Here is a 19,338-nt window from a genome sequence, read left to right as displayed (position 1 = left end):
CATGCCCGATCGACGATGCGACCAATTTCAGGCCGAGCATGGCGATCGGACATGCTGCAAGATGTCGGGCTGTCGTGGTCGATCGGGTGCCTTGCAGTAATGGTGAACAATATCTAATGTTAAATGTACCCAGTGCACTGTACACTACCTGTCCGTGGCCGCCGCTGGCTCCAGCCTCCGTCCATACACGTGCCCACGTGGTTGCCGCAGTAACGTGGGTGTGATGTTGCACATTTGTAGAGTACATAGTCATGTCACTATTTTATCCTTGGAGGAGCTTGCAACCTGATCATTATTGTAGTCAGTTTCATGTCCTTACCATAGTCTAAAGCTCCATACATGTAATCTTCCCTTCTCCCCAGAATGCATCAAGATTTATGCAACTTTAAGCTGCTTAAAAATGGACTAATCGGTCAAAGGCAGCAGTTTGGTTTTGGTCATTTGCAAGACTATTGGCTCCTCTGGGGCAGAGATGGTAGTTGGTTTGGAAGGCAGTTTGCTCCTCTGGGACAGACGGTAGTGGGATTGTAAGGCAGTTGGCTCCTCTGGGGCAGAGATGGTAGTGGGGGTTGTAAGGAAGCTGACTTTGCATGCGCCCATGTTACTCCAGCAAGCCACGGACAGGTAATGTATAGTGAATGGGAGCACATTTAACATTAGGGGGTGACAGCATTGGGCTGGCAAGGCGGCAGATGCGACGTCACAAGGCTGACTGTAGATAGATTTCAGCATGAAATTGATCAGGAATCTGCCTGCGGTATATGGGCAGACAACAAATCTCTCTTTGATAAGATAACTATTTGTTGGTTGATCTGCCCAAGGCTGTGGAGTCAGAGTCAAAGCAATTTTGGGGTGCCTAGAGTCTGGGTCGGTGGTTCCATAAGTCTGAGTTGGGAGTTGGATGATTTTGCACTCCTCCTTAGCCATGCAAGGGCTGTGGAGTAGGAGTTGGAGCAATTTTGGGTACCTGGAATCTGTTTCATGAGGAGTCTGATGAATTTTGTACCGATTCCACAGCCCTGGATCTGCCCTTACATCAGCTGATGTAAGGGCATCTTTATACTATTTATAACAGTTTACACAAAACTGTAACAAGAGAAATATGTACTGAAAAATGTATTGCATAGTTTGTATTGCATGTATTTGTCCCAGGGTAAAATGCACTATAAATTACACCCCCTCCCCCTTCCTATGTTGCTGTCACTTACAGTAGGTTGTTAAAATCTGACAGGTTTTGGACTTATCCATCTCCTCATGGGGAATTCTCATGGTTGTCTATTTTCAAAAGCACCTACTTGGATGGCAGTTGCTTTAGCATGTAGGAAGGCTGGTTATCTGTATACATCTTTTCCAGGAATCCCTTATGTAAAGAATAAAGTGAATACTGAGCATTTCCCATAAGGATATGTCCTAGTCAGATTTTTAGTATGGAACTACTTCCGCCTGCACTTGAAGTCTATATAGGGATTTTTGTTTCCCAATATTCATTTGCCGCAGATATCTAAAAGGCATTTAGTACAAAACTTTGGCTAAGTGCCAACTTTCTACTTTACCTGAAATATGCAAATGATTCTAAGGTGCAAATCTATGTAACTTGAACATGGACCAATGAAATGCTTTCACTGCAAGATTTGGTTAGTCCATTTACATAATTGGCATAATTCTGTATCATAATAATTGGCATGCGTATTCAATCATCTCCAATGTATTTACACCTCCATAACAATCCTACTGACTAATGTGACCTTTATTACATGTAGATTTGGGCGACCCATTTAATAAAATCAATACAATTGTTACATAATATAATTACACATAATAATAATAATAATAATAATAATAATGTTCTCCCGAAAACATTTTTCCAGCTGGGTGGCATGAGAGTGCCAGGGCGGCGTGACGGGGTAATGCAGGGCTGGCACAACTCTACTTACAGCATAGGAGGAGGAGAGCCAATGACAGCCGAGTGCGAACCAAAATTAACCAGGTGGAGCACCCGGCTAAAAGAGCCTGGGGAGAACACTGATAATAATTACTCATTATTCCACCGCAACCACAGAATTTAATCCCTCTCTGCAGCACATATGGGGAACACTGTTCACTCTATGTGGTGGGCGCACTTGGCACGTTTAACCACTTCCCTACTTAGGGTTTTTCCCTTTACCAGAGCAATATTCACCTGTCGACATTCCTCCCACTCATTTGCCAATAACTTTTTAGCTACTTATCACAATGAAATTATCTATAGTTTGTTTTTGTTTTTTTGCCAACAATTACACTTTCTTTGGGTGGTACATTTTGCTAAGAATTTTTTTTTATTCTAAATGCATTTTAATGGGAATAAGAAAAAAAATGGAAAACATTAATTTCTCAGTTTTTCGCCATTATAATATAAAATAAAACCCACACATTTTTATTTGTCCCGGTTACTGCAGTGTTTAAAATATTTCCCTAGTACAATGTATGGAGACAATATTTTATTTGGGAATAAAGGTGTATTTTTTTTTTTCTATTTTGCGTCCATCGTGAATTACAAGCCCGTATTTGCAAAAATAACAGTAATATACCCTCATGACATACATTTATAAAAAAGTTGTCCCTAAGTTAACTATTTGTTTTTTGTTGTGTGTATGTATATATTTTGTATGTATTTTTAATTTAACCATTTCAGCCGCCCAGACGTGAAGCTCACTTCCGGATGGCTGCTCACCTGTTTCCCCGTGGTGTCCCCCGGTAGCCCTGGGATCAGTGAAAGGGAACATGGTTCCCGATCACCGATCCCTGTCCCCTGCAGATAAACCGAAGCGCTCACCCGTGAGGCTTCAGTTCTTCTGCCCGCTTAGCGAGAAGTACAAGGAGGGAAAACAAAAACGAAGGTGGCCATCTTGTGGCCAAATAGTGTAACTACATCTACATATTTTTTACATTACGCTCTACACATTTAACATTAAAAATTAACTGTTTATGTCCCACACCAAAATATTACCCAAATAAAATTTTTAATGGAAAAAAAAATTACAATAAAAAAAAAAAATCAACCCTAAATAGTTACCTAAGGGTCAATTATAAGCTTGTAAATAGTGATGGACGCAAAACGGAAACAATGCACCTTTTTTATTTCCAAATAAAATATTGGAGCCATACATTGTGATAGGGACAAAATTTAAATGGTATAATAATCGAGACATACGGGCAAATAAAATACATAGGTTTTAATTATGGTAGCGTGGATTATTTTAAAGCTATAATGGCCGAAAACTGAGAAATGAATTTTTTTCCATTTTTTTTTTCTTATTAATCCTGTTAAAATGCATTTATAAAGAAATAATTCTTAGCAAAATGTACCACCCAAAGAAAGCCTAATTAGTGGCGGAAAAAACAAGTTTATAGATCAATAAATTGTGATAATAAAAGAAAATAAAAGAAAAACCGAGAGCCCAATATGGTGTAGTATGTTAAAATGATTAGTTCAAATGATTAAGTGGGAGAAATTATACTCACAAACATGGGTTACCATCCAGGCAACCACTGTGTAGGCAGGTGAGGAGATTAGACCTGTCCTCACTCAGGGTTAAGAAGTCACTCTCTGTAGTAATGAAGCAAGAAAGGGGGTAACACTCCCCTCCACCAGGAGTGGACACAGTGTATTAGAATGTGGAACAGAGGCGCCAGAAGGATACAAATTCATAAAACCTTTAAAAGTGCTTGGAGGAAGTGGTGGGCTTGCCTCCTAAAAGCAGACGAGAAGTCCTGTTTTTATGTAAGTTAACTCATTTATTATACGGTACCCCAAAACAGAAATGCAATGCGTTTCGCAGGTCAAGCCCGCTTCATCAGACATAAATGGGAACAACTGTAGACAAAAACAAGAACAATAATGGCTATAATGAGGAGGACTATACAGTTACTGCAGACTGACAGTTATTAATTAGAAAACTACTAACAACATTCTGAAGACAAAAATACCCAAGTGGTATGTCATTCAGGGAAAATATCCTATTTAGAGAGTATATGTGGGAAAGGGGGGGCGGGGAGTGGAACAGGGGGGGGAGGGGAGGGAAAATGGGCATGTAGGTAAAATTGGGGCGCAGGATTTGTGTGGTGAAAATGGTAAGACAGTTAGCAACGCAAAGAGATAATTAATAATTAATATAAAAGGACCTATGGGGAGGGGGATAATATTTATATTAATTATCTCTTTGCGTTGCTAACTGTCTTACCATTTTAACCACACAAATCCTGCGCCCCAATTTTACCTACATGCCCATTTTCCCTTTCCTCCCCCCCCCCCCCCCCCTTTCCCACCTTGCCCACATATACTCTCTAAATAGGATATTTTCCCTAAATGACATACCACTTGGGTATTTTTGTATAGCCCTCCTCATTATAGCCATTATTCTTGTTTTTGTCTACAGTTGTCCCCATTTTTTCCTGATGAAGTGGGCTTGACCTGCGAAACGCGTTGCATTTCTGTTTTGGGGTACCGTATAATAAATGTGTTAACTTACATAAAAACAGGACTTCTCGTCTGCTTTTGGGAGGCAAGCCCACCACTTCCTCCAAGCACTTTTAAAGGTTTTATGAATTTTTATCCTGCTGGCGCCTCTGTTCCACATTCTAATAAATTTATTAGTGAATGAATGGGAGATGGAAATTTCTCTGATGCATAAGGTGAAAAATCCCCGCTGGCTGAAATGGTAAAAAAAAAATAAAAAAATGTAGGTGTAATTTTACTATTTAGCCACAAGATGTCCCCACATTTTTTCTTGCGCATACTGTTAGTTCGCGAAAAGGAAGTAACGTGTATGTGTTACTTTGTTCGTTACAATGACTGCAGGCATCTCACGGAAGTTCCCACTCACTAATCTCCCCACTAAAGGGGGGGCGACGAGAATGTGTGCAGTTGCCATTCACTGCAATAGATGAATAGCTACATCCCTGGGCAGGAACTGAAGTGGGACTTAGATGTACTCTGTAAAGTGCTGCAGATCTCTGTGCTATATAAATACAATAATGATCTGGTAGGACATTAGACTGACTGTCCTTTCGCATTGCATCAGTTGCGTCACAATATTTCTGCATGCCAGCTCACTGCCCATACAACTCCTATGGGGGTTGTTCCTATCTCTGCTTTGTAACTGATCACGTTATTCTAACTCACTGCATGCAGGCTTTGTATTAATGTTTATGTACAGTCTCCAGTCTACATTGCAGTTCACACACATTATGAGGTGTGTGTGTGTGTGTTCTGCGACACACCATTTTGAATCCAGCATATGGACAATGGTATGGATTAAGCTACATACACACGGGGGACAATTGTCCCCCGTTGCATGCGTGCACGTGAACAGGGAGCGACAGCTGTCCACACGTCTCGCCAGAAAGGCAGAGACGCGGCAGAAGCTGTTTGTGAATGGAGCATCCCCCGGCCGGATGCTCCATTCACTTGCGTAGGTCTCCTGTCGCTAGCCCGCGTACTCACGCGGGACTAGCGACAGTACCGGCGAAGTTGCGGTGACAGCTGTAGCCGACGATTGAACATGTGAATCGCCTGGCGACAGCTCAGTCTAGCGACGGTTCGGGGCGCGCGCGTTATACACACGGGCGACCTGTCGCCGCAACACGCGCGTGCCACGTGGTTGCGGCGATGCCCGTACCCCGTGTGTATGGGCCTTTAGAAAGGGAGCTTTTCCGAGGTCAGTCAGTGACATGACTGTGCTCCATATAGTGCTGTAGAAGATGTCAGTGCTATATAAGCACATAATAATGCGTTCACTTTCTGGTGCCTGGCGTCCTATGGCTTCCCTTTAAAATCCCCCATGAGATGAACTTCATGACCTGCTAATCCTGTCGTTATCTTGTTGCTATTTCTGTCCAGGGATAGACTGATAATAAACTGACCTGGTGTCTGAAAGTCGGATTCTGTCTGTGCCCGAGGCGGTTAAACAGAAAATCTCCCCGCAGTTGGCTGGATTTGCGAAGTTGTTTACACTGTTTTTGATGGCGGTTAACTGCCCTCTAAACACGCACGCACACGTTTTTAGGATTGTGGCAGCCGCAAGTACCTAAATGTAAATTAAAGGAGAGCTATCGGGAAAAATGTTTAACATTTAAAATACCTGCATATTTCCCATAGAGCAAAATGCACAGAAAAAATATTTTTCCTATGTTATCACTCGGGGCCTGTTTCCACTAGCGCAAATTCGCATGCAGATTCGCATCACAATGCAAGTCAATGGGCCGGTTTCCACTAGCAAAAAAAATCTGCGCGTAGGTCTGCAGAAAAAAAATCTGCACTGCAGAGCCATCAGAATTTGCATGCTGCAAGCATACTGTGCTATTCGCATGTAATGTGATAATTAGGAAAATTGCATGCGTAATTGCCATGGGAATTTTCCATGCGAATTTGCGTACATTTTCGCATAAAATTAATATAAAAGCACACAGGCACTGACATGGTTAAAATCGCATACTTACAAAACGTGGTTTTCACGTTAAAATTTGCATACAAACGCGTATGAATTTTGCATCTGCATGCAAATTCTTTTAGCTGTTTTTGCAACGGAATCGCACTGCACCAGTGAAAATGTAGCCTCACTGTAGGTATTCAAAAGCTGACAGATCTGGTTGATTTTGGGCTAGTCCATATCCTCATAGGAGTTTCTCAGTATTAACTTTGTTTGCAAAAGCACTCCCTGGAAATGATCTATACAGTCGTCAGCCAGCTTCCTTACTCGTTTACACACTATTTGGCATTTGGACTGAATAAGTGCTTTTGTACATAAAGAAATACCTGAGATTGCCCAATGAGGAAATTAACTAATCAAAAACCTGTCAGATCTGTTGCATTTTCAATCGGATGTGCAGCGATAATGGCGTTTGACACCCATGATGACACAGTCAGAATTAGACAGGCTAAACTCTCTAAATACATACAGGGTGCATTTCTCTGTTTTCCTTCTGTCCTGTGCAAGAGTTCAGGTCCACTGTAAAAGAGCCAGAGTGGACTCCAGTGGGAGAGTCTAATCTGCAAATCTGAAAGGCCGCGTTTCCTGGAAGGTGTTAATTAGTGCCAGTACCGTAGAAGCGCATTATTCATCTCATCATGCGTATTCCGCTCCTGGCTTACTATAAATGCACAGTGCTTGCTGTGATGTCGCCTCAGACGTGCCAGCTTCTCTTGGAATTGTGCCGTGACTGCTTTCTGCAGGTGTGCGACATCCGCTAGCTCGCCATCCCGAGAGAGATAAACTTGAGGGATGACAGCAATCCTGTTGTATAGTAGAGGTTGCAGAGCTGACTTTCCTCTCTGCGTGAGTTTCTATTGTTTCTATAGTAACTGCATTGACCTTCTGTAGCATGACGTATGGAAGGATCTTGGCTATAGGGAGACATGTAGCACCAGTAATCTCTTCCTCCTGCCTTCATGCAATGGAAGTGCGCTCATCAGGTTTTATTTTTTCAGCAACTGGTGACTTTTCAACCTTCTCTTTTTATCATGTTGCATTGTGACAGCAGATTAAATCCCTTGTTCCCCCTGCCAGTTATTCCATTGTGAGTAAAAGTGAATTGAGGACTGTAGCAATACGCACACAGCACTTATATTTAATGCGACCATTCCAGAGAAATAACCTTCTAAGCTACATACACACGGGGGACAATTGTCCCCCGCTGCATGGCTACAAGAGACCAGGGAACAAGAGCTCCCTGGCGGCGACAGCTATCCACACGTCTCGCCAGAAAGGCAGAGACGCGGCCGAAGCGGTCTGTGAATGGAGCATCCCCCGGCCGGATGCTCCATTCACTTGCATTGCGTCTCCTGTCGCTAGTCCGCATACACACGCGGACTAGCGACAGTTGCGGCTGTAGCCGGCGATTGAACAAGTCAATTGCCACGTGGTTGCGGCGACAGCCGTGCCCCGTGTGTATGAGCCCTTAGAGAAATCTGTCACATGACACAGATTCAAGAGGGGGGGGGGGGGGGGGTGTTGGGCAGCTGCCAGTGGAGTGACACATTCTTCAGCTAGTAGTAAGCTTTCCCACAGCAGCACATTGCTGATCACCTAGCCCCGCCTACTTCCTCCCTCTGCTGCTCAGAGGCTGACATTGTGGACAGCACAGCAGCTCAGCAAAGTGACCTGATGATCTTGCTGAGTTCTTGGCCTTAGTGTACAACAGAGCATTCAACCGTAACCTCTCTTCCGCTTGTTTGCCCTAAAGTGAACCTGAGGTGAGATTGATGTGGAGGCTGCCATATTTATACCCTTTTTTTACAACTGTGAAACATGTATGTGGCTAATCCAGTCAGACATGAGTCAGAGCACTGCATCTGCATGCTTGTTCAGGTTCAATGGTGAAAAGTATTTAAGGGATCAGGGGGACAACCAGGCAACCTGCATTGTTTAAAAGGAAATGCTTATGGCAGCCTCCTTATCCCTCTCATCAAGTGAAATTTCCCCTCCTTACTCATTTAGGAAAACACTGGAAAGGGCGTGGGAAAGGTGTTTTTCTTTCTTTCTTTCTTTCTTTCTTTCTTTCTTTCTTTTAAGAATTGAATTACAGATCACTGCTGAGGTGGAATGCTGCAGTGCTGGCCACAATGAGTTGATCTCTTGGCAGAAGAGGGAGGAGTTTGAGCTGAGTCAGGTGATCTGTGCTTATGTTGAAAGACTGGCTGTTGCCCCTTCCAGCCCCTCTGGCTAACCTCCTCTAGAATGATGACTGTATAGGGGGAGGGGTTTGGACAGAAGCTGGAGATCTGATCTGTCCAATGAAATGGAAGTGTCCTGTCAACAGCAAAAATGAGCAGGACCCAACAAACCAGGGACCTTCAGTGTATTTATTGCATTGCAATTAGTGCTGATTTACTAGAAGTAAAATGTGTGCATCCAAACCAAAAATGGAAAGATTGAACAGGGAAATATTTGTTTTAATTTTTTAAAGAATTTTGGAAAATGTTAATTCACTAAATAGGTTTTCTAATGCTTACGTGTACATTTTTACTCCTACCAGCATTTGTAGTTTTATATTTGCAATATATTTAGTACACAGTTGATATTTTGCACTAATGCTGTATGTTTTCTTGTCTTTGTCATATAGGCTCGATGGCTTTTCTTTTGAGTAAGTATTTGCCCACTATATCTCCCCTGCCCCCCCCCCCCCCTCCCCCTTCCAATTTATGAAAGCCTTGTCTGCTCTGCCTGTGGATTTTCTCTGGGTACTCTGGTATCCTCTCATGTCCCAAAAACTTAATGATGTCAATTGGTTCTCCTAAAATTGGACTTTAGCAGGGACATTAGACCATGTCTATCGTAGGGATTAGAGTGTGAGCTCCTCTGAGGACAGTCAGGGACATGACTATGTACTCTGTAATATGCTGCAGAAAATGTTTGCACTATTTAAGTTTTCAATAATGGTACATTCAGCAAAAAAAATAAATCCCCCCCCCCCCCCCATGTAAATTATTCTGTAATATCTGCTGTTGCTTATAAGGGTTAGAGAACTCAGAGTTGGTGTATAACTGTGTGCTGTGATCAGACTTATGACACATAAAACCTTTTTGTTTTCTCTTGTAATAGTCACGGGGAAGGGATGGACACAGACAAGGATGACCCACATGGACTGTGAGTAAACACTAAAACAGTATGGCTTATCATGGACACTTTTCATGAGATCATTTTTCCTTCGTTGCCATCTCCAGTGTGTTTTGATGCCCCGCAACCTCTGAATGTAATTTTTGTTGGGAGTCTCCATCCACCGTACAGCTCATCTGCCCACTGAGGCATGCTTTATGCACTTTACTAGTGGGTGCTCTGTAAACAAGTGGTGAAAGGTTAGAAGATCATATGATATGCAGGGGATTAACCTACAAGCAAGTGGTGATGTACACATTGCATCCTTTACAAGTCTGTGGGCCTGAAAATACCCACCGCAAAACACCGGCAGAAAGCTGTTAGAGCAGCACACGTAACGCAGAACGCCCACCACTTCGTCACCACCACGCTGCCCACCAGTCAGGATGGCTTAGCCGGTGCCAGTCTCCATTCAGGCGCACCAAACCTGATAATTATAATGCACAACGCACAGAAAAGATGGGAAATGGCCCGCCACAGGCTGGCTGATTAAACTAATATGTGCTGGAGCTTAGAGCGAGTCGAAACTCTCTAGTACAAATTAACTTAATCAGCTAGCCTGCGGTGTGACCTTTCTGGTCCTATTCGTGTGAGCGTCTCACCTCACTATATGCCAGAGTGTGTGGATTCTATGAATTGCTGATCAGCTTGTTGCCATCCAAGGGGATGGATTATCTTCCTGTCCCAGAGTAATTGGCTGACCATTGGAAATGGCTCCCACAGCCATGAGGACTGAGGGACGAGGAAATGGAAGTGTTAATAACTTTATTGGATATTCATTGCCTTTCAAAAGGCTTCTAGGCAAGTGCCTGTCAGTCTCTCTCCTAGTCAGACAAGACCAAGTAAAAACCGTTTTTTTCATCTCAGATCTGCAATAATGATAGAATGCAAACTAACTATAACAAGTAACTTGTCTATATATCTTATCTAAAATTTAGATAGTTTACACAGCAAATCTAGCTGCAAACAGCTTCAGCAGTTTAATTATTTATTCCTGTGATACAATGAGGGCAGCCATGTTCTGTTTGTCACATTGTCACAGGCTGAGGGCTGGAGATACTATTAGCTTGCCTGTGTGTAAATTCAGTCCCCTCTCCTCCTCCATCCTCCCCTCTACCTCTGAAATCAATGCTAGTAACCTCCTCCTGCTGACCAGACTGAGCTCCCATAAGCCCTTGCTACAGTGCCAAGGCATAAAAGGAGCTGTGGCCGAGGCTTTAGTTTTTATAGGGAATTAGAGTATTAAAACAAAGCAAAAAAAGTATTTGGCTTGAGGAATACCCTATAACCTATATGAAAGGAACACAATCATGCATTGAGTAAAAGTTTATCTCTGATCCACTTCAAGTTTTGATCCTCAAATTGTGTCTCCGCTCTTTCCTGCCAGATACCATTGTATGTTTTTTTTTTCTTTTTGTTTTTTCTTCCTTCTCCCTTACAAAAGATCATGTTTTCAGAGGGGGACACGACGGGGACAAAGGTGACACAGTGGCAGGGCACAGAGTAGGTACAGGGGACAGAGGTGACACTACGGGGGGACACTAGAGGTACAGGGGGCTTGGTGAGGTACAGGGGACAGATCTGGCAAGAATGGATTCAGGTTAAGAACAAACCAACAGTCCCTACCTCGTTTTGTTAAAGAACAAGCGACACCCATGCTAACCTAGAAATAAAACATATATAAGTAGATACTACTTCTATTTAACACATGTATTGCACTGTCCACGTTCTGATTCCTAAGAATCTTATAAAGGAAAAGTAGAGAATCCTGTTCTAGGCAGTTTCCATTTTTGTTACCTTTGACCATTTCCTCCACTTTTTTTCTACTGTTGCTAATTGTGTATTCGTTACCCACCCTCCTTCCAGAACCTAAATCAAGAGGGATAGAAAGGGTCACATATTTCCTTTTAAAGGAGGCGACTGGTATTTCTCAAAAGGAAATGTATATGGAAGGAAGCCTTGCTTTTAGGTTCCCTTTAACTGGGGACTGTATATACCTTTTTATGGAAAAGGGAAGCATCCCTGAGGAATAAAATACATACTCTTGTAATATTCTTTAGAACAACGTAATTCCTTTTTTTTTTTTTTTTTTTTTTTCTTATTTAAAGAGAACCCGAGGTGGGTTTGAAGAATATTATCTGCATACAGAGGCTGGATCTGCCTATACAGCCCTGCCTCTGTTGCTATCCCAAACCCCCCTAAGGTCCCCCTGCACTCTGCAATCCCTCATAAATCACAGCCATCCTGCTGACAAACAGCTTGTCAGAGCTGGCTGTGTTTATCTCTATAGTGTCAGTCTGCTGCTCTCCCCGCCTCCTGCAGAAGTCCAGTCCCCGCCTGCATCCCTTCCCTCCCTGCTGATTGGAGGGAAGGGACAGGGGCATGGACCGGAGCTATGCAGGAGGCGGAGGAGCAGCTGAGACTGACACTACAGATGTCAACACAGCCTCACAGCATGGCTGTGATTTATGAGGGATTGCAGAGTGCAGGGGGACCTTAGTGGGGTTTGGGATAGCAACAGAGGCTGGGCTGTATAGGCAGATCCAGCCTCTGTATGCAGATAACATTCTTTAAACACACCTCGGGTTCTCTTTAAGCCGTTAATAATATGCTTACAGAAGGTTGACCATGCATTCTGTTTGATTTTACCTTGCTTGTGTATAATGTGCATAATTGTTTTTGTATTTTTATTTGAAATTATTTTATTTTTGTTTTTTCAGGTTGGAATATCCTGAGGGTCGGATTAAAAACGCACGGTAAGTAGCAGCCAAGGTACAAATTATCCTGCTCTGTGATGGCGGTTAATCCCCATACACAATGCAATTTTAATATACCCTCTTATATGAAGCATAATGCGGTGAACCAGCTGCCCAGCAGACAAGCGTAAATGTACTGAGGCTGAAAATTAAGGTATCCAGTAAATCTGAGCTCAGGACTTCAATCCATTATTTTAACAGATAAACAAATTGAATGGATCAAGAATAGAGTTGTCATTTTGGTGTAGAATTGATTCTTATCGGACGATATTCGATAGAGTTCTTAAAATGAATTGACAGAGTATGTCGGGTTTTTTCTATCGATAGAACAAGAATTGAGAGCTTTTCATTATGTAGTCGATTGACCTTTACTCGATCGGATTCATCAGGGTGCTGATTTTGTGATCGAATACAGCCTCTGATCGATTAAAGGTGGAAAAATGGATCAAAAAATGACTTTAGTGTATGAGCAAAAAAATCAATTCATGTTCAGTCAATTCATTTGATTTGAATCGGTTATAAGAATGGATAGGACAATCAATCGTCCTATAACCAACAGTGTATGGTCAGCATTAAAGAATTCATGAGGTCACCCTACAAAAGAAAATATTTACTCACCTGGGGCTTCTTTCAGCCCCTAGATGTCTCTCTGTCCAGCGCAGAAGTTCTGTCGTGCTTCTGGCTGCCGCTGTCCCTTCCGTAAGATCCCGACCTGCAGCTTGGTCGTGGCCGCCTGCGCATGCATGCTTCGCACGTCTCATGACTGGTCAGGGATGCGCCCCGCGCTTGCACAGCTCAAGTTTTAACTGTTCAAGCGCAAATTACTCCCGGCTACAGAAGAGCTATCACGAGAGGCGTGTGGAAGACACAACCTAGCCACGGGTCAGGATTTTATGGAGGGGACAGCAGCAGCTAGAAGCATGGCGGAACTTCAGTGCTGGACAGAGAGACTTCTAGGGGCTGGAAGTGCAGGTTGGGACTTTTGCATTTTGTCACACAAAAGACTCCAGACAGAATGGACGTGTCAGAACTTGTCTCAACAGATCCTACTTTTAACATAGAATCCATCAACGTGTCTATTGGTTCCATTCAATGAAATGCCCCATTCTGAGCCCTACAGTGAAACCTTAATGAGCACCTTATGATCGAAGCGATGCAATGGAGCATCTATGCGCAATCTTTCCATAGATTGTGATAGCATGTCCGTTGTCGCAATGAGCAGCATGAACCCATTGTAGCATGAACCCAGAACTTTTGGTTTAAAGATTTTATTGTACGGAGCGCCTACCCTAGTATTCTATAACACTGAGGGACAGTTAGTGTTAGGCTTTGTAAGCACTATATGTGTATGATGAAGTTATTACAATATAAATAATGCCACAAATTATTTCACGGGTATAAGAGTGAAAGTGAGTGAAGAGTTGTTGTTGAATTCTTGCTGAGATGCAGCATGTAAAATGCCATTCTTCTTGTTTGTTTCAGGGAGGCACACAGTCAGATTGAGAAAAGAGGCGGAGGGATAAGATGAACAGCTTCATTGATGAGCTGGCATCGTTGGTGCCCACGTGTAACGCCATGTCCCGCAAGCTGGATAAACTGACCGTGCTGCGAATGGCTGTGCAGCATATGAAAACGCTACGAGGTGGGTGAACAAGAGCTGTGGAACCAGAGTGCATTTCCTTCCTTAGTTAGCCATCAAAGTAAATGGCTCTGTGGGTTTATTGGGCCTCAGAGTGGACAGTAGGGTTCTCCTCTAATGTTTTTTCCTTCTTTTGGCAGGTGCTACAAACCCGTACACTGAAGCCAACTACAAGCCAGCCTTCCTATCAGATGATGAACTGAAGCATTTGATTCTCAGGGTAAGGGGTCTCTTCCTCTGTTGCACATGCTAACACCTTGTGGGTTTTGTTTTTGTTTGTTTTCAAGTACACTCAGTGCTCTGCCTCAGGCATCATGTCTGGGTAAGGAAACTGGTTGCATTTTTTTTTTTTTTTTTTGTGAACACTATGGGCCTGATTCACAAAGCGGTGCTAACAGTTAGCATGCTGGTGAAAAGCCCTTTATCACGCCTAAACTCAGTTTAGGCATGATAAGTTTAGGTGTGATAAGTTTAGGTGTGATAAGTTTAAGCACCAACTGGGTTAGCACCGCAGTGCACAGCTGATCAAAAGTTTTTTGTGCTAGCAAAGTCTGGTGCACTTCGCATAGAGTTTAATGGCGCTGCTTTGCGTGCGGGACTTTGCGTGCGATCTAAACGTATCTAAACTTATCATGCCTAAACTTATCATGCCTAAACTGGCTTTTCACCAGCGTGGTGCAATGGTTATCACGCCTAAAGTCTCTAACTGGGTTAGCACCGCTTTGTGAATCGAGCCCTATATAAGCTTCAAAAGTTTAAAACTGATTAGCAAGATGTTCAGGAAAAATCAGCTGTTTTCTGCGTTACCGAATGCGGTAAAGGCCTATTCACACTGAAGGCTGAATAACGTGTTTTTAAATGATCAGTTGTTCCATAGCCGTGCATCGTGAAAAGCTTTCAGTTAAATCGCATATTATGTGAACCGACCCATAAGGTAACATGGACATTGCGGAGATAAATTAACAATAGTATTAACATTAACTGCTTCCGGACCAGCGCAATTGAAATCTACGTCCTGCTTGTGGCTGTGCGGCTCTGATGGGACGTAGATTTCAACAGTTGTCGCCGCACTGTTCTGCTGATTTTGCTGCTCTGACCCCGCCGTAACCCACTCGCCCTGCCCCTCAGTATGACTGTAGAGCTTTGTTAGCCGGGTCAGGAGCTGATTTCATTGACTTCTGACCCTGTCATTGCTGTAAGCCAATCCCATTGGCTTACATTGATGGACAGGGTCAGGAGCCAATGAAAGCGGCTCCTGACTGGCTCACAGAGCACTGCCGTCATAGAGACAGCAGAGGGAGGGACCTGCAGCGGGTATGTGTGGCGAATCGTTGGTAAGTGCTGTTTTACAGTACCAGCAGTCTCTGGTCCTTAAAGTGAGCCAGAGATGAAGCACCCTCATGTATTTTACCATATATATCAGTGGGAACATTCGAGAAACCATCTACCCTGCTCCGGTTGATATCGGTTTATGATTGAGTTGATCCTGAAAGAGTGAAAATGCAGCTCCTTCCACAGTTCTGCCATTGCTCACACTTTCTTGAACTATTGCCAGCAGCTTGAAATCCTCGATTGCCCCATCTAGAAGGACAAATGTGCTTTGAGGACTGATATCTGCTGGCATGGATTCAGACAGGTATGCGGAACAGAGCTGCTGTCTTTGCCAGATAACACAAGAGGAATGAGCTGTTCTAAAAAGAAAGCTTCCCCCAGTGTACTTATTCATGTGCGTTTCCTTGGTTATCTGATTTATTTATTTTTATTTTAAAGAAGAAGGCTTAAAACGAGCCAGTTTCCCAACCGTATATAAAATGATTTGCATCACACCCCACTGCTCCCCCCCCCCCCCCCACCCCCATGATTAAATCCCAGCTGAACCCAGAACATGTAAATGTTGAGTGGTCACACCTCCCACCTACCCACCAGCTGCATCCAGAGAGGACATGAAAAGAGCTGCAGTGGAGATTGTGACACCTATCTGAGTCACAAAACTGATATTTCTTTTTGCATCTTTGCTTCAGTGCATGGTTTGTACACTTATAGAAAAGTGATCACTAGATACATTTTAATATATAAATACAGCAGCTATGCAACAGCAGCTTTCAGAGCAGATAAACTGTACTTTGGGAACTTGTAATTTGTAAACAGACAATATTACTTGTGCACAAATATAACTTTATGGGCAATAAAAAGTAGGAAATCGCTTTTTTATTGAATGTTAAGAGTTTTATCCCACTTTAATTCGCTGTCCTGTGTCCCACCTGACCAACCGTGACCAAGAATTGAACTTCATCCCAATCAGTAGCTGATACCCCCTTTCCCATGAGAAATATTTTACTTTTCTCAAACTGATCGGGGGAGTCTGTATGGCTGATCTTGTGGTGCAACCCCTCCAACAGTGTGATGTCAGGACCATGGTCCTGACAGTTTCCTGTCTGTGAACCTCATTGCGGGAAATAACAGTTTACAGCTGTTTACAACTGCCAAAAAAATCAAGCAGCATCTCCTTCCACTGACATCCCCTTCCAGTAGTAAAAATGTCACCATGTGATAAATGTCAGAGTGTAAATCGGGTAGAGGAAAGATTTTACAACAGGCAAAAGGTGACTGCTTAATTTTTACAATTATGTATAAATGATGGTGAAAGGACCGTTTATGGCTGCATGCTAAAGTATGGAGCAAATGCAAACTTCACGTGTAGCTCATGTTAAATGAGAAAGGTGAATGTTCACCACGAACTGTCTGCACTAGTGATGGACTGCGGTTTGCGTTGGCAGAGTTGCTTCCATCCTTACTGCTATGCCTGGATTACTAGAGCTCCTTCTCAGACACCAGGCAGGAGATATGAACCGGATGCCAGCTGAGCTCTCAGGGAAAAGGTTCTGATGGCCGGGCTGCTCGGTTTTCCTGCACATGTTTGGTGAGCTAAACGTGTGTTTATTCTTTATACAATGGTCAGGTGTGCATCTTACAGATGTTTATCTGCAGTATCGACGTACAGTGTCAGCAGGAGGTTATAAGTGTGTGTCTGTGGGTGGGATGCTCATTATGCCAAGGAAATGATATAATGCGGGCAGCAGTGAGTCACTGGGTGTGGGTATGTGACATGCCTGGCAAAGTATGCCATGAGCTCCGTCTCTCTCGCTGTGTTTGTCCTTCTGCGGTGCCTACTGTCTTGCATGAAGGCTACATCACACAAAGTGCAGTATACATGGCCATATGAAGGGTCTCTCCAGCCTTCTTGGGGCATGTTTGCTGCTCAAGCATTGTTGGGGATCACAAGGCCTTCCTCCATGTAAACTAGGGAGAAGCAAAGTATCCTTGTCAATGGACTCATGTCGTGTTTCTCCCCCCCCCCCCCCCCCCCCCCACCACCCAAATAACTATGTAACGTTCAAATATCTGCTGACCCACAGAGTGTAAAAAACTGCCAGCAACTGCTGAACAGTTAAAGAGGAACTCCAGCAAAAATAATGTAATAAAAGTGCTTTATTTTTACAAAAAAATGTGTATAAATGATTCTGTGTATGCCCATTGTAAAATCTTTCCTCTCCCTGATTTACATTCTGAAATTTAACATGTGGTGACATTTTTACTGCTGGCAGGCGATGTCAGTGAAAGGAGATGCTGCTTCCTTTTTTGGCAGTTGGAAACAGCTGTTATTTCCCACAATGCAACAAGGCTCCCACAGTGTGACCTCTGTACCTCAGTGCTGTGAGGTGCTGACATCACACTGTAGGAGGAGTTTCACCACAATATCAGCCAAACAGAGCCCCCTGATGATCCTTTCTGAAAAGGAATAGATTTCTTAAGGGAAAGGGGGTATCCGCTACTGATTGGGATAAAATGCAATTCTTGGTTACGGTTTCTGTTTAGGTTGTGGCTGGTTATAACCTGAGAGGTTTTTAAACTCACTTTGAGGGCAAGAGAATGGTTTATAGAGTACCAGTAAGCCCCCGATTCTGTAAAGAATCACATGCAGGGACACACCTGCCCTCGCTTACTGCAGAATTGCCTGAACGGACGCACACCTCAACCGTTTCGCACAACACAAATGCCACTGCCACTCAAAACATGCAATTGTGTGCGCACTCACGTGCATGGGATTCTGTGGAGTGCTTGCAGGTGTGTCCATGCATGGGCATCAGCTTACTTTGAGGTTGTGGGCGGTGGCTTAGTGCTTTGTCTCATGGGCAGCAGCTTAGTGCGGGCTTGTGGGCGGTGGCTTAGTGCTTTGTCTCATGGGCAGCAGCTTAGTGCGGGCTTGTGGGCGGTGGCTTAGTGCCTTGTCTCATGGGCGGCAGCTTAGTGCGGGCGGTGGCTTAGGTGCCTTGTCTCATGGGCAGCAGCTTAGTGCGGGCTTGTGGGCGGTGGCTTAGTGCTTTGTCTCATGGGCAGCAGCTTAGTGCGGGCTTGTGGGCGGTGGCTTAGTGCTTTGTCTCATGGGCAGCAGCTTAGTGCGGGCTTGTGGGCGGTGGCTTAGTGCTCGGGTGCTTGTGGGTGGCGGTGCTCTGGGTTTGGCTGGGTGGGCAGAGGTGTGCATGCGCGGGTACAATTGTAGGCATGTCTGCACAGCAGCTGCGTCCATGCCGTGCATAACTACAACCGGCATTTTAGTTATATAGATTAGTTGGCATTCTGTTAATGTCTGTACTACAGTAGAGCATGGCAATAGGAAAAACAATTGCATGAAGATCCACTCTAATCTTTTACTTGGATATTAATATAGAAGTTGTTCTTATTACAACACACTTATACAGTACTGACAGCTTTGCTACAGAAAGCATCAAACATGTCACATCAATCATTGCTCTGTTTTGTGTTTTTCTGTGTATTGGTTTCATTATTTTCATATAGTTGTGTCATTATTGTGATGTATTTATTCCAGTGATCAGCAGCTTTTGTTGTTTTTTTTCTTGTAGGCAGCAGATGGGTTCCTCTTTGTGGTGGGCTGCGATCGTGGCAAAATCTTATTTGTTTCCGAATCTGTTTTCAAGATTCTCAATTACAGCCAGGTATGTAGTGACAGGACCCAGTGCTTTGTACTGTTAAGTTTCTCAATGCTATTACAGTTTTACATTTTATTTTTTTATTTTTTTTAAATCAAAGATGGGGTTTACGGACTACCTCCTGATTTTTGCCTTCAAGTGTACCTGAGATGTCACAATAAAACAATTTGATACTTACCTGAGGCTTGCTTCCAGCCCTCGCCGACCTCTGGAGTGCCTCCATTCAGCCGCAATCAGTCCCGGTAATCTTGCTCATTTGCGCCAGTCGGCTCTTCTGCGCATGCAGACAGGACTGATTGCGG

General features: G+C 43.6%; 1 protein-coding gene across 1 annotated transcript in view; it reads left to right on the top strand.

Moving 5' to 3' along the window:
- LOC137543900 (basic helix-loop-helix ARNT-like protein 1) overlaps nucleotides 1-19,042 on the top strand; it is a gene marked incomplete at its 3' end in the record, with an annotated part of 65,529 nt that extends 46,487 nt beyond the window's left edge. Inside the window, 7 exon segments of the mRNA XM_068264971.1 lie at nucleotides 9,100-9,120; nucleotides 9,579-9,623; nucleotides 12,353-12,388; nucleotides 13,871-13,889; nucleotides 13,892-14,030; nucleotides 14,168-14,247; nucleotides 18,950-19,042. Coding sequence (XP_068121072.1) covers nucleotides 9,100-9,120; nucleotides 9,579-9,623; nucleotides 12,353-12,388; nucleotides 13,871-13,889; nucleotides 13,892-14,030; nucleotides 14,168-14,247; nucleotides 18,950-19,042 — 433 coding nt within the window.
- Between the last annotated feature and the right edge of the window lie 296 nt (nucleotides 19,043-19,338).

Source organism: Hyperolius riggenbachi, unplaced genomic scaffold (genome assembly GCF_040937935.1).
Source record: "Hyperolius riggenbachi isolate aHypRig1 unplaced genomic scaffold, aHypRig1.pri scaffold_343, whole genome shotgun sequence".
Classification (NCBI taxonomy): Eukaryota; Metazoa; Chordata; class Amphibia; order Anura; family Hyperoliidae; genus Hyperolius; species Hyperolius riggenbachi.
Note: the sequence above shows the minus strand (reverse complement) of the source record. Positions and strands in the feature narration are given on the sequence as shown.